Genomic DNA, 15048 nt, shown 5'->3' with positions numbered 1-15048 from the left:
TCTGACTATTGCTGATTTCCTTCACACACTGGTTTGCATTCGAATAGAGCCGCCTTCCTAATTCAGAATTTCGAACAGAATAGAATAGAATAAAACAATAGAATAGAATAAAATAGAATGTAAAATAAAAAAAACAGAAAATAAAAGAATAGAAAAAATAGAATAGAATAGAATAGAATAAATATTGTATAGCCATCTTCCGAAATTTATATTTCAAATAAAATAGAAAAAAAAAATAGAAAGACTATGATAGTGTTCCGAAATTTGAATTTTGAAAAGAATAGAATAGAATAATAAAATAGAAAAGAAAAGGACAGAAAAGAATAGAAAAGAAAAGAATAGAACAGAAAAAAATAGACTACAATAGAACTCTAATAGAATAGAAAAAACACTGAAAGAATATAGCTGCCTTCCAAAATTCTAATTTAAAAAAAGAATAGAAAATAAAAGAATAGAAAAAAAATAGAATAGAATAGAATAAATACTGTATAGCCATCTTCCGAAATTTACATTTCAAATAAAATAGAAAAAAAAAAATAGAAAGACTATGATAGTGTTCCGAAATTTGAATTTTGAAAAGAATAGAATAGAATAATAAAATAGAAAAGAAAAGGACAGAAAAGAAAAGAATAGAACAGAAAAAAATTGACTACAATAGAACTCGAATAGAATAGAAAAAACACTGAGAGAATATAGCTGTCTTCCAAAATTCTAATTTAAAAAAAGAATAAAAAAGAATAGAAAATAAAAGAATAGAATAGGATAGAAAATAAAGGAATAGAATGGAATGGAATAGAAAGAATATAGAAATTCAAAGACTATTTGTATTAGATTTCACATTTAAAACAGAATAGATTAGAATAAAACAATAGAATAGAATAGAAAATAAAAGAATAGTAAATAATTGAATAGAATAGAATAAATACTGTACAGCCATCTTGCATTTTAAAAAGAACAGAATAGAATATAAAAAACACTGAAAGAATATAGCTGTCTTCCAAAATTCTAATTTAAAAAAAGAATAAAAAAGAATAGAAAATAAAAGAATAGACTAGGATAGAAAATAAAGGAATATCATTTAATGGAATAGAAAGAATATAGCAGTCTTTCCGTAATTCAAAGACTGTTTGTATTAGAATTCACATTTAAAACAGAATAGAATAGAATAAAACAATAGAATAGAATAGAAAATAAAACAATAGTAAAGAATAGAATAAAACAATAGAATAGAATGGAAAATAAAAGAATAGTAAAGAATTGAATAGAATAGAATAAATACTGTATAGCCATCTTGCATTTTGAAAAGAATAGAATAGAATAAAACAATATAATAGAATAAAATAGAATGTAAAATAAAGAATAGAAAATAATAGAATAGAAAAAATAGAATAGAATAGAATAAATACTGTATAGCCATCTTCCGAAATTTACATTTCAAATAAAATAGAAAAAAAAAATAGAAAGACTATGATAGTGTTCCGAAATTTGAATTTTGAAAAGAATAGAATAGAATAATAAAATAGAAAAGAAAAGGACAGAAAAGAATAGAACAGAAAAAAATAGACTACAATAGAACTCGAATAGAATAGAAAAAACACTGAGAGAATATAGCTGTCTTCCAAAATTCTAATTTAGAAAAAGAATAAAAAAGATTAGAAAATAAAAGAATAGAATAGGATAGAAAATAAAGGAATAGAATGGAATGGAATAGAAAGAATATAGAAATTCAAAGACTATTTGTATTAGATTTCACATTTAAAACAGAATAGAATAGAATAAAACAATAGAATAGAATAGAAAATAAAAGAATAGTAAATAATTGAATAGAATAGAATAAATACTGTACAGCCATCTTGCATTTTAAATTTTTTAAATAGAATAGAATAGAAAATAAAAGAATAGAATAGAAAAGAAAATAGAAAAAAAAAGAAAATAAATACTGTATAGCCATCTTGCATTTTGAAAAGAACAGAATAGAATATAAAAGAATAGGATAGACTAGAATAAAATAGAATAGAATAGAAAATAAAAGAATAGAATAGAAAAGAAAATAGAAAAAAAAAAATACTGTATAGCCGTCTTACGAAATTAGAATTTTTAAGAGAATACAATAGAATAGAAAAGAAGAGGATAGAATAGGATGACATAGAATAGAAAATAAAAGAATTGAATAGAAAAAGAAAAGAACAGAAAATAAGTAAATAGCATGGAATATTTATACAACAGAATAAAATAGAAAGAATATAGCTGTCTTCCAAAATTCAAAATTTCAAAAAGAATAGAATAGAATAAAACAAGGTGGAATGGAAGATAACATAATTTAATGGAATAGAATAGAATAGAATAGGAAGATTATAGCAGTCTTTCCGAAATTCGAATTTGAAAAAAAACAGAATAGAATAAAACAGAATAGAATAGAAAAAAATGGAAAATAAAAGAGTAGAATAGAATAGAAAATAAAGGAAAATAATATACAAAAATAGAACAGAATATAAAGAATATAATAGAATAGAAAGAAAAAAAACCCAGAATAGATTATATTAGTATAGAATAAAACAGAAATAATTAGGACGTCTTTCGAATAGAATAGAGCCAGGTATTCTCCACCATAAATATTTTTGGATTGATTAAATATTTTCAATTCGAATTCATTTTGAATACTTTGAATCCATTGAAAAATTTGAATACTGTTGAAAACGAATACAACAGACAAAACGTAGCTGAGCGAATTTCATTAGGGGGGCAACGAAATGAAATTGGTTAATTGAAGAATCGATCCGAAACAAAACCAATCGAATGTTGCCGTTGCGCCTGCTGAGCACTCACGTGTCTCCGTCTCCATCCTGTAGCAGAAGCTGGTCCGGGTTGAGGTTCTGGAGCTGGAGTCTGGCTTTCTCTAGTTCCTGCGGTATCGATTCTGAAACCACGCAGCCTGGAACCCGGGCGTAGGCATCCGCTGCCGCCACCGGACACGGGACCGCCGCCAGCCAGGAGGGGTCGTGCCCAAAAGCGGTCAAGTAGGAAGCGTGGGCAGCGGAGACAGTCTGGAAAAAAAAAAAAATATATATATTGGTCAATATTTCAAATATTTTTCTAAAGCCCTGTTGAAGTTTGGACTAGAGTAGGGGTCTCCAAACTGCGGCCCCGAGGGCCAGGTGTGGCCCTTTGCTGGCCGTTATCTGGCCCTTGGGGCACAATTCCTTCCACTGATATGAAGCACTACTCCGCCCACTGATACCAACAATGGGGCACTAGATCTTCCACCGATACCAATGATGGGATACTACTCCTCCTACTAACAGGGGCAATACTCCTCCTCCTATTGACCACCAACCCTGAGGCCATATTTACTCTCTCTGATGCTGGGCCCGTGACATTTTCTGCCCCTGCCGACCCCAATCCGGCCTTCCTAAAGTCTGAAGGACAATAAAGCCCTGTTGAAGTTTGGACTAGAGTAGGGGTCTCCAAACTGCGGCCCGAGGGCCAGGTGTGGCCCTTTGCTAGCCTTTATCTGGCCCTTGGGGCACAATTCCTCCCACTGATATGAGGCCCTACTCCGCCCACTGATACCAACAATGGGGCACTATATCTTCCACCAATACCAATGATGGGATACTACTCCTCCTACTAATAGGGGCAATACTCCTCCTCCTATTGACCACCAACCCTGAGGCCATATTTATTCTCTCTGATGCTGGGGCCCATGACATTTTCTGACCCTGCCGACCCCAATCCGGCTTTCCTAAAGTCTAAAGGACAATAAAGCCCTGTTGAAGTTTGGACTAGAGCAGAGGTCTCCAAACTGCGGCCCCAGAGGGCCAGGTGTGGCCCCTTGCTGGCCTTTATCTCGCCCTTGGGGCACAATTCCTCCCACTGATACCAACAATGGGGCACTAGATCTTCCACCAATACCAGTGATGGGATACTACTCCTCCTACTAATAGGGGCAATACTCCTCCTCCTATTGACCACCAACCCTGAGGCCATATTTATTCTCTCTGATGCTGAGCCCATGAAATTTTCTGCCCCTGCCGACCACAATCCGGCCCTCCTAAAGTCTGAAGGACAATAAAGTGGCCCCTTAAGTTTGGAGACCCCTGGACCAGAGGGTCCTACTGAATGGTTGCTGCGGGTTGGTGGACTCCACACCTCGTCCTGTTGGCTCACCCCTAAGTCTGGCTCCAGACCTTGAGCTTCAGTCCTCCCGATCTCATCCCATCTGCCATCATGGCTGTACAGTGCCCCAGGTCCATAGAGGTCCTCCATCGGGGGGTACGGGTAGTGGGCGGTGGCTCTTTGGAAGACATGGGGCTCATCTTCTTGCTGGACGGGGCTTTGGTGAAGAAATGGAGACGTACTAACGGCACCTAGAAAAAGTGACAAAGCGTCAGTATCAGAAATATGAATGATCATTCGGCCAAATAGTCCATGGATCTTAGCCAATCGGTGATGAGAGAAAGAGCATTGGAGAGAATAGAACGAGTGAGAAGGGAGAGGGGCCATCAAGGTGAGGGAAGGTGAGCTAGATCTGCAAGACGTGAGGGAAAGCATATCATCAAGCTGAGGCTCCACCTAATTATATTTGATCTTCCATGGTTCCTCCTTTCCCCCAACAGCAACATGATAATGAACTTAATTAGAATCAATAGCTGCCCCCCCCCCCCCTAGAAACAATGGATCCTCCCAGCAACAATAAATCCACCCCAGCATCAATAACTCCCCATCAACATAGCCACCTGGCAATACCAGATTTCCAGCAACAATTGCCCCCCAAGAACAACAATAAAGCTTCCCCAGCAACAGTATACATTTCCTGCAACAATAGATACCCCAACAACAATAAACTCTCTCCAGCATCAATAACCCCCAGCAACAATAAATCCACCCCAGCATCAATAACCCTCCAATCAACATAGCCACCTGGCAATACCAGATTCCCATCAACAATTGCCCCCCCCCCCCCATAACAATAAAGATTCCCCAGCAACAATAGACATTTCCTGAAACAATAGATACCCCAACAACAATAAACTCTCTCCAGCATCAATAACCCCCAGCAACAATAAATCCACCCCAGCATCAATAACCATCCAATTAACATAGACACCTGGCAATACCAGATTCCCAGCAACAATTGCCCCCCCCCCCCCCCCCCACAACAATAAAGCTTCCCCAGCAACAACAGACATTTCCTGCAACAATAGATACCCCAACAACAATAAACTCTCTCCAGCATCAATAACCCCCAGCAACAATAAATCCACCCCAGCATCAATAACCCCCCAATCAACATAGCCACCTGGCAATACCAGATTCCCATCAACAATTGCCCCCCCCCCCCATAACAATAAAGCTTCCCCAGCAACAATAGACATTTCCTGAAACAATAGATACCCCAACAACAATAAACTCTCTCCAGCATCAATAACCCCCAGCAACAATAAATCCACCCCAGCATCAATAACCATCCAATTAACATAGACACCTGGCAATACCAGATTCCCAGCAACAATTGCCCCCCCCCCCCCCCCACAACAATAAAGCTTCCCCAGCAACAACAGACATTTCCTGCAACAATAGATACCCCAACAACAATAAACTCTCTCCAGCATCAATAACCCCCAGCAACAATAAATCCACCCCAGCATCAATAACCCCCCAATCAACATAGCCACCTGGCAATACCAGATTCCCATCAACAATTGCCCCCCCCCATAACAATAAAGATTCCCCAGCAACAATAGACATTTCCTGAAACAATAGATACCCCAACAAGAATAATCTCTTTCCAGCATCAATAACCCCCAGCAACAATAATTTCACCCCAGCATCAATAACTCCCCATCAACATAGCCACCTGGCAATACCAGATTTCCAGCAACAATTGCCCCCGCCCCAACAACAATAAAGCTTCCCCAGCAACAATTGACATTTCCTGCAACAATAGATACCCCAACAACAATAAACTCTCTCCAGCATCAATAACCCCAGCAACAATAAATCCACCCCAGCATCAATAACCCTCCAATCAACATAGCCACCTGGCAATACCAGATTCCCAGCAACAATTGCCCCCCCCCCCAACAACAATAAAGCTTGCCCAGCAACAATAGACATTTCCTGAAACAATAGATACCCCAACAACAATAAACTCTCTCCAGGATCAATAACCCCCAGCAACAATAAATCCACCCCAGCATCAATAACCCCCCCAATCAACATAGCCACCTGGCAATACCAGATTCCCAGCAATAATTCCCCCCCCCCCCCCAACAACAATAAAGCTTCCCCAGCAACAATAAACATTTCCTGAAACAAAAGATGCCACAACAGCAAAAAACTCTCTCCAGCATCAATAACCCCCAGCAACAATAAATCCACCCCAGCATCAATAACCCCCCAATCAACATAGCCACCTGGCAATAACAGATTCCCATCAACAATTGCCCCCCCCCCCAACAACAATAAAGCTTGCCCAGCAACAATAGACATTTCCTGCAACAATAGATACCCCAACAACAATAAACTCTCTCCAGGATCAATAACCCCCAGCAACAATAAATCCACCCCGGCATCAATAACCCCCCAATCAACATAGCCACCTGGCAATACCAGATTCCCAGAAACATCCCCCCCCCAACAACAATAAAGCTTCCCCAGCAACAATAGACATTTCCTGAAACAATAGATACCCCAACAAGAATAAACTCTCTCCAGCAACAATAACCCCCAGCAACAATAAATCCACCCCAGCATCAATAACCCCCCAATCAACATAGCCACCTGGCAATACCAGATTCCCAGCAACAATTGCCCCCCCCCCAACAACAATAAAGCTTGCCCAGCAACAATAGACATTTCCTGAAACAATAGATACCCCAACAACACTAAACTCTCTCCAGCATCAATAACCCCCAGCAACAATAAATCCACCCCCAGCATCAATAACCCCCCAATCAACATAGCCACCTGGCAATACCAGATTCCCAGGAACAAGTGCCCCCCCCCCCCCCCCCAACAACAATAAAGCTTCCCCAGCAACAATAGGCATTTCCTGCAACAATAGATACCCCAACAACAATAAACTCTCTCCAGGATCAATAACCCCCAGCAACAATAAATCCACCCCGGCATCAATAACCCCCCAATCAACATAGCCACCTGGCAATACCAGATTCCCATCAACAATTGCCCCCCCATAACAATAAAGCTTCCCCAGCAACAATAGACATTTCCTGAAACAATAGATACCCCAACAACAATAAACTCTCTCCAGCATCAATAACCCCCAGCAACAATAAATCCACCCCAGCATCAATAACCCCCCAATCAACATAGCCACCTAGCAATACCAGATTCCCAGGAACAAGTGCCCCCCCCCCCCCCCCCAACAACAATAAAGCTTCCCCAGCAACAATAGGCATTTCCTGCAACAATAGATACCCCAACAACAATAAACTCTCTCCAGCAACAATAGATCTCCACCAGCAACAGTAGATCCTCCAGAAGCCAGTAGCAATAAGCCCCCCCCCCCCCAACACACCCCAGCACACTTGCCATTACATTCATTCAGTCCTGAAGGTGGCAGAACTGCATTTCCCCCACATTTCTGCTGAAAAAGAAAAGGCCCTGTATCCGTATAATGAGAGAGAGTTTATCAGAAAGGAAGAGCAGTAGATAATTATGGTAACCCATCTGGGTACTTACCTGAATCCTGATTATATTCAACCAGGGCAGCAGGGATCTTTAAAGAAGACAAATGATAGATTGTCAGCTCACTGAAAACAGCAGAACGTTAGAACAGGACATGAAATGAATAAACTTTATGATTTTAGGTTTGCTTTCAAAATACAAATAGCAGGTGTGAGCAGCTGCAGCAAAGAATGTCGCCCTCTTTCCTTGCTTCTTCAAATGATGGTTTTGGTTGTGAATCTGCAAGTTTCGGATATTTTCTTAGGCCATATCTTATATACTCATCATATATATATATATATATATATATATATATATATATATAATCACCACATCGCAGCATTCATCACTTTCCAGGAAATTGAAACAAAAAATAAGATGCTACTCTTTAGTTGGCCTGGTAGAGCTGCAATAGCATAGGTTTTGGTTGAGATTTTTAGGGGCTTCCCCACCTTCACCACTTCAGCTCCTGAAGGTTTTACCCCCCCCATCATGACCTGGTCATTTTTTGCTATTTAGCACTGCATTACTTTAACTGGTAATTGTCATGCAATACTGTATCCAAATAAAATGGATGTCAATTCCTTCCCCCCCCCCCCCCCCCCCCAAATAGAGCTTTCTTTTGGTGGTACAGTGCCTTGAAAAAGTATTCATACCCCTTGAAATTCTCCACATTTTGTTAAAGAGGGCTTCCAAATTCAGATACCCCCCTTCCCAAAAGGGACATGGGGACAAAGTGCTTTGGGGGGCCCCCCCATGTTGGAGACGTGACCTGGTATGGTTCAGGAGGGTGAGAACCCGCTTGTTTCCCCCCCCCCCCTTGTTTCTCCAGGCTGCATGCCCCCGTGGCATTTCTTCAAAAAATGTTGGCATCGGTTGTTAAAGATTCTGGCGGCTGCCACTCCGTGTAAATGTTAGCGCTCCTAAAACACTTTTTTGAAAACACTCCTAGACATTGCAAACATGCCGGCAAAAACGCTAATATTAGTATATTATTGTATATTAGTGTATTTTATCTGGTGTTTTTTCTAGCAGTTTTGGAGCTGCTAGTGTGAATGGAGCCTAAAAATCAGGGACCGGGAGAAAGAGGTACAAGGTGGCCCTTGGAGTCCATTTCGCTCTCCTTCTCCCAGAAGCCTCCTGGAATCAAATCTGCCAAAAATAAAACTGAAATCCTAATTTGGCTCAGGACTTCCGAAATCATAGAAATCTATCTAAATCTGAATCTAATATCTGATTTTTGGAATCAACTCTATTGGTTATTAGAATCTTTTATTTGGTTGGCTGTAATAAGCATGGCTGTCTTTTTATTTTCTTTCAGAGTTTAGGGAATACAAAAGCTCCCATCCTGACCCCATATTTTATACTGTAAGGACCCTCCTTACCCCATACTTTATACTGTAAGGACCTACCTTACCCTATACTTTATACTGTAAGGACCTACCTTACCCTATACTTTATACTGTAAGGACCCTCCTTACCCTATACTTTATACTGTAAGGACCCTCCTTACCCTATACTTTATACTGTAAGGACTTACTTGGTTAGTGTTGTGCTGTTGGCGCTTCTGTTCAAGCAGTTTCTTCACTGTCTGTGTTGATGAAGGCGAACAGAATGACCTGCAGTCTGGGAGATAACCAGCAGGGGGCAATAATGTCAAAGTTTTAGATGTAATACATAGAAACAACATGTAACAATGTTATAATATGACAAGCCAAATAAAACCATTATCATAACTTGTCACTGTTGTTTTAGGAGGCGGTGGGTGCGTTTTAATGACATAACTAATGCTGTTAATAGGTTACATTGTACCTAGTGAGATCGTTTTTTTGTCCATGAAAAAAGAGAAATTATAAGGAAAGGAAAGAAGAGGAGAGGGGGAGGGAGGAGAGAAGAGACGAGGTGAGGGGAGGAGGAGAGAAGAGAAAACATGAGGAGAGAAGAGAAGAAAAGAGAAGAGAAGGGGTGAGGGGAGGAGAGAAGAGAGGAGGGTAGAAGAGAAGAGGTGAGGGGGAGGGTGGAGAAAAGAGGTGAGGGGAGAAGAGAGGAGGTGAGGGGAGGAGAGAAGAGAAGAGGTGAGGGGAGGAGAGAAGAGAGGAGGTGAGAGGAGGAGAGGAGAGAAGAGAAGAGGTGAGGGGAGGAGAGAAGAAAAGAGGTGAGGGTAAGAGAGAAGAGAAGAGGTGAGGGGAGGGAGGAGAGAAGAGAGGAGGTGAGGGGAGGAGAGAAGTGAAGAGGTGAGAGGTGTTGAGAGGCTAGTTATAAATAAACAAATGTTTTGTATGATTTTCATCAGATCATCCACCCCTTCACAATAATTCCTTTCCTTATTCCTTTTTCTTTCTTCCTTTTTCCATATTCCTTTTTAATTCCCTTTGCTCTCTTGTCCTTTGCTTCCCTTTCTTTATTCTCTATTAATCTTTCCTTTTCTTTCCTTTCTTCTTTCCATTCCTTTCTGTTCCTTTTTTTCTCTTTCCTTTCTCCCTTTCCTTTCCTTTTTCTTTATTCCTGTGCTTTCCTTTTTCCTTTTTCTTTATTCCCTTTTCCTCTTTCCTTCCTTTTCTTTCCTTTCCTTTTATGCTTTCATTTAATTTTCTTTTTCTTTATTCCTCCTTTCCTTTGCGTTCCCTACTCTTTATTCATGTTTCCTTTCCTTTCTTTATTCCTTTTTTCTTTCCTTTCCTTTAATTTCCTTTCTTTTCCCTTCCTTTCCTTTATTCTTTCATTTCCTTTTCTTTATTCCTTTCCTTTCTGTTCCTTTTTTTTTCTTTTCTATTTCCTTTTCCTTTCTTTTCATTTCATCCCTTTTTCCTTTCCTTTCTTTTTCTTTATTTCTTTCCTTTCTGTTCCTTTTTTTTTCTATTTTTCCTCTTCCCTTTCCTTTTATTTCCTTTCCTTTTTCTTTATTCTCCTTTCATTTCCCTTCCTTTCCTTTTCTTTCCTTTCCTTTCCTTTCTTTTAATTTCATCCCTTTTCCTTTCATTTATTATTTTTCTTTTTCTCTATTCCTTTCCTTTCTGTTCCTTTTTTTTTCTTTTTCTTTTTTTCCTCTTCCCTTTCCTTTTATTTAATTTCCTTTTTCATTCTACCTTTTCTTTCCCTTTTCTTTATTCTCCTTTCCTTCCCTTCCCCTTTCCTTTCCTATTTTACCTTTCCTTCCCTTCCCATTTCCTTTCCTATTTTACCTTTCCTTTCCTTCCCCTTTCCTTTCCTATTTTACCTTTCCTTTCCTTCCCTTCCCCTTTCTTTTCCTATTTTACCTTTCCTTTCCTTCCCTTCCCCTTCCTTTCCTATTTTACCTTTCCTTTCCTTCCCTTCCCTTCCCCTTCCTTTCCTATTTTACCTTTCCTTTCCTTCCCTTCCCCTTCCTTTCCTATTTTACCTTTCCTTTCCTTCCCTTCCCTTCCCCTTTCCTTTCCTATTTTACCTTTCCTTTCCTTCCCTTCCCTTCCCCTTCCTTTCCTATTTTACCTTTACTTTCCTTCCCTTCCCCTTCCTTTCCTATTTTACCTTTCCTTTCCTTCCCTTCCCCTTCCTTTCCTATTTTACCTTTCCTTTCCTTCCCTTCCCCTTCCTTTCCTATTTTACCTTTCCTTTCCTTCCCTTCCCCTTCCTTTCCTATTTTACCTTTCCTTTCTTTCCCTTCCCCTTCCTTTCCTATTTTACCTTTCCTTCCCTTCCCTTCCCTTTCCTTTCCTTTCCTTTCCTTTCCTTTCCTTTCCTTTCCTTTCCTTTCCTTTCCTTTCCTTCCCTTCCCTTCCCTTCCCTTCCCTTCCCTTCCCTTCCCTCATGGAGAACACACAAATATAATGAAGGGGCTGCAGATACTTTCCAGCGATTTCCAGTAGAACTCTCTGACTTTCTCTCCTCTGACTGAGACAATTGAACCCGCCATGTTTTTATGTGGGGCTGTCAGAGGGGTTGCGCGGTGAGGCTGAAAGCAACTTCTCGATAAATAAAAGATGACAAACGTTTTCATGTCCCCCTTTCCTCAATGCGAGGGACTTCCCCTATTAATCACCCAGCAGTCATAAAGAAGAGAATCCGGCGAGTCCAGTAATTATTATTTTTTTTCTCAATAACTCGCACAACCCGAAAGCCAAGAATTTACATGGCAACTTTATTACCACGCAGCGTAAAGTACGCCATGGGGCGCCGTGCGCATCACTGCTTCCTATACTGATTCCCGACGCACGGCGGCCGGCTGCTGACAAAATGACTCAGTCTGCGGTGTCAGGGCGGACGGCGAGCGACCACAACGTAAATGTCAATGAGATCACAGCGTTTGAGGACGGGAGCGGGGGATACACACACGGATTATACACCGAAATGAAAGTTCACAGGACCGGCAAATCTTTAGACGCGCTTCAAGTCCCATCCATCACAAACCCTCAAAATGCCAGATAATTGACATTGTTATCGCATGATTGCACCCAAATATTCCATGAAATCCACCATTATAGACTGCAGGAGGCTCGGCGGAGGCTGCCGGTGCTGCCTTTCACCTGGATGGCTAAACAGGAAGTCAGCTGTGTGCTCGGAAATGTCTTCCCCTCCAGTCTACAACTTTATCTCAATTATAAGTCCATGTATTCCTTAAAGTGTCTTAACCCCTTCAATACCGGGCACTTTCACCCCCCTTCCTGCCCAGACCAGTTATCAATGTTCTGCGTTGTCACATTTTGAATGACAATGGCGCGGCAATTTAATGCTGTACCCTTATGACAGTTTTTATTTTATTTTTTTTTGAGAAAGATAGACCTTTCTTTTGGTGGTTTTTAGTCACCACTGGATTTTTTGTTTAATGTTTTGCTAAACAAACAAAAAAAGTTAGAATTTTTTTTCCATTGTTTCTGTTATATGATTTTACAAATAAGAAATTCTTCTTCACTGATGTGCACTGATGAAGCTTCACTGATGGCCACTGAGGAGGCTGCATAACTGGGCACTGATGGGCACTAATGAGGCTGAACTGATGAGACAGCATTGATGAGGCTGAATAAATGAGTAAAGATGAGGCTGCACTGATGAGGTAGCACTGATGACGCTGCATAAATGGGCACTGATGAAGCTGCACTGATGGCCGCTGATGAGGCTGCTAACTGGGCACTGATGGGCACTAATGAGGCTGCATTGATGAGGAATCACTGATCGGCACTTATGAGCTAGCACTGATGAGGCAGCACTGATGAGGCAGCACTGATAGGCAGCACTGATGGGCGCTGATGAGGCAGCACTGATGGGCACTGATGAGGCAGCACTGATAGGCAGCACTGATGGGCGCTGATGAGGCAGCACTGATGGGCGCTGATGAGGCAGCACTGATAGGCAGCACTGATGGGCACTGATGGGCATGGATAAACTGCACTGATGGGCACTAATAAGCTGCACCGATGGGCACTGATGAGGCTGCACTGATGAGGCAGCACTGATGAGGCAGAACTGATGGGCACTGATAAGGCAACACTGATAGGCAGCACTGATGGACACCGATAAGCAACACTGATGGGCACAGATAAGCTGCACTGGTAAGCTGCACCGATGGGCACTGATGAGGCAGCACTGATAGGCAGCACTGATGGGCGCTGATGAGGCAGCACTGATGGGTACTGATGAGGCAGCACTGATAGGCAGCACTGATGGGCGCTGATGAGGCAGCACTGATGGGCGCTGATGAGACAGCACTGATAGGCAGCACTGATGGGCACTGATGGGCATGGATAAACTGCACTGATGGGCACTAATAAGCTGCACCGATGGGCACTGATGAGGCTGCACTGATGAGGCAGCACTGATGAGGCAGAACTGATGGGCACTGATAAGGCAACACTGATAGGCAGCACTGATGGGCACCGATAAGTAACACTGATGGGCACAGATAAGCTGCACTGGTAAGCTGCACCGATGGGCACTGATGAGGGAGAACTGATAGGTAGCACTGATGGACACTGACAGGCAGCGCTGATGGGCATGGAAATGCTGCACTGATGGGCACCAATAAGGGGAAATGATGAAGCTGCATTGATGGGCATTGATGAGGCTGCACTGATGAAGCAGTACTGATGGACACTAATGAGGTAGCATTGACGGTCACACTAATGAGGTGGGCATTGATGAGGCTGCACTGATGAGCTAGCACTGATGGGCAATTATGAGGCTGCACTGATGAGGTAGTACTGATGTGCACTAATAAGCTGCACTGATGGGCACCGATGAGGAGGCACGGGCAAGGCTGCACGGATGAGGAGGCACTGATAGGGGGCACTGATGGGCACTGATTGGAACTGATGGGATGCACTGATTATGGTTGTTCATGATTCCTGGCACACTTGCCTGTTGCCAGCTCTCCGTTGAGAAAAGGAATGCCGATCATCGGCAAGTTTGTTTACAGGGGACCAGCTGTGATTGGACACAGCTGATCACATGGTAAAGGGGCGCTTTGATAGGCCCTTTACCACTATCTTTGAGCAGCTGTGCCCAAAAGACACAGCGGTAACAGAACATACACCGATGTGTGCACCAGGGGGTGCATAGGAGGCATGTTCTGGGAGGACATCCATGGAGGGGGAGGGGTTCTGTAGTCCTAACACACATCCTGTCCTAATGGGACAACGCTGCTCCTCCATACAGTTAGGTGAGTGAACATTGTCACCATTGCTTTTCTTTTTTCAGGCTAGGCAAGTATATGTTCTACATGCACAGAATTTTTTTTTTTAATCCTGCCAGAAATCCAGGGTCTTTGTAACGTCCCGTGCTCTCTGCCTGTGCTGCATTCTTATCTTTAACATTCTTCTTAGCTATCTATGAGGACTACAGAACACCTACACCCCTATCCCCATGGAGAAGATGTCAGGGCTGGGCTCAGCCCTTCCTTCTCTGAGCTGGCCGCTCAGCGGTCGGCTAATTGCCGGCTCCCATCTCTCTCAACAGGTACTCAGCTGTTGATGATCCTGCTCGTCAGTCCTGCCTACTTAAGCCGTCCAGCCCAGAGGATCTCTGGCTTCGCCTTGGTCAACATCACAGAGACTATCTCCTGCGTTCCTGTTCAAGACTTGCTTTGCTGACATCCCTTCTGGCTCCAGATCCTGCTGTTGATGATCCTGCTCGTCAGTCCTGCCTACTTTAGCCGTCCAGTCCAGAGGATCTCTGCCTTTGCCTTGGTCAACATCACAGAGACTATCTCCTGCATTCCTGTTCAAAGACTTGCTTTGCTGACATCCCTTCTGGCTCCAGATCCTGCTGTTGATGATATCCTGCTCGTCAGTCCTGCCTACATAAGCAGTCCAGCCCAGAGGATCTCTGCCTTCGCCTTGGTCAACATCACAGAGACTATCTCCTGTGATCCTGTTCAAGACTTGC

General features: G+C 41.9%; 1 protein-coding gene across 1 annotated transcript in view; it reads right to left on the bottom strand.

The window, feature by feature from the left end:
* Positions 1 to 15048, bottom strand: part of NFKBID (NFKB inhibitor delta) — a 39276-nt gene that overhangs the window by 13563 nt on the left and 10665 nt on the right. The window contains exons 2-5 of the mRNA XM_077456380.1: positions 9233 to 9318; positions 7708 to 7744; positions 4168 to 4367; positions 2827 to 3044 (exon numbers count right to left, since the gene is read on the bottom strand). Coding sequence (XP_077312506.1) covers positions 2827 to 3044; positions 4168 to 4367; positions 7708 to 7744; positions 9233 to 9318 — 541 coding nt within the window. The remainder of the gene's footprint in view (positions 1 to 2826; positions 3045 to 4167; positions 4368 to 7707; positions 7745 to 9232; positions 9319 to 15048) is intronic.

The sequence above is a fragment of the Lithobates pipiens genome, unplaced genomic scaffold (assembly GCF_037356315.1).
Source record: "Lithobates pipiens isolate NorthernLeopardFrog02 unplaced genomic scaffold, aLitPip1_a1.2 Scaffold_27, whole genome shotgun sequence".
In the NCBI taxonomy this organism is placed as follows: domain Eukaryota; kingdom Metazoa; phylum Chordata; class Amphibia; order Anura; family Ranidae; genus Lithobates; species Lithobates pipiens.
Note: the sequence above shows the minus strand (reverse complement) of the source record. Positions and strands in the feature narration are given on the sequence as shown.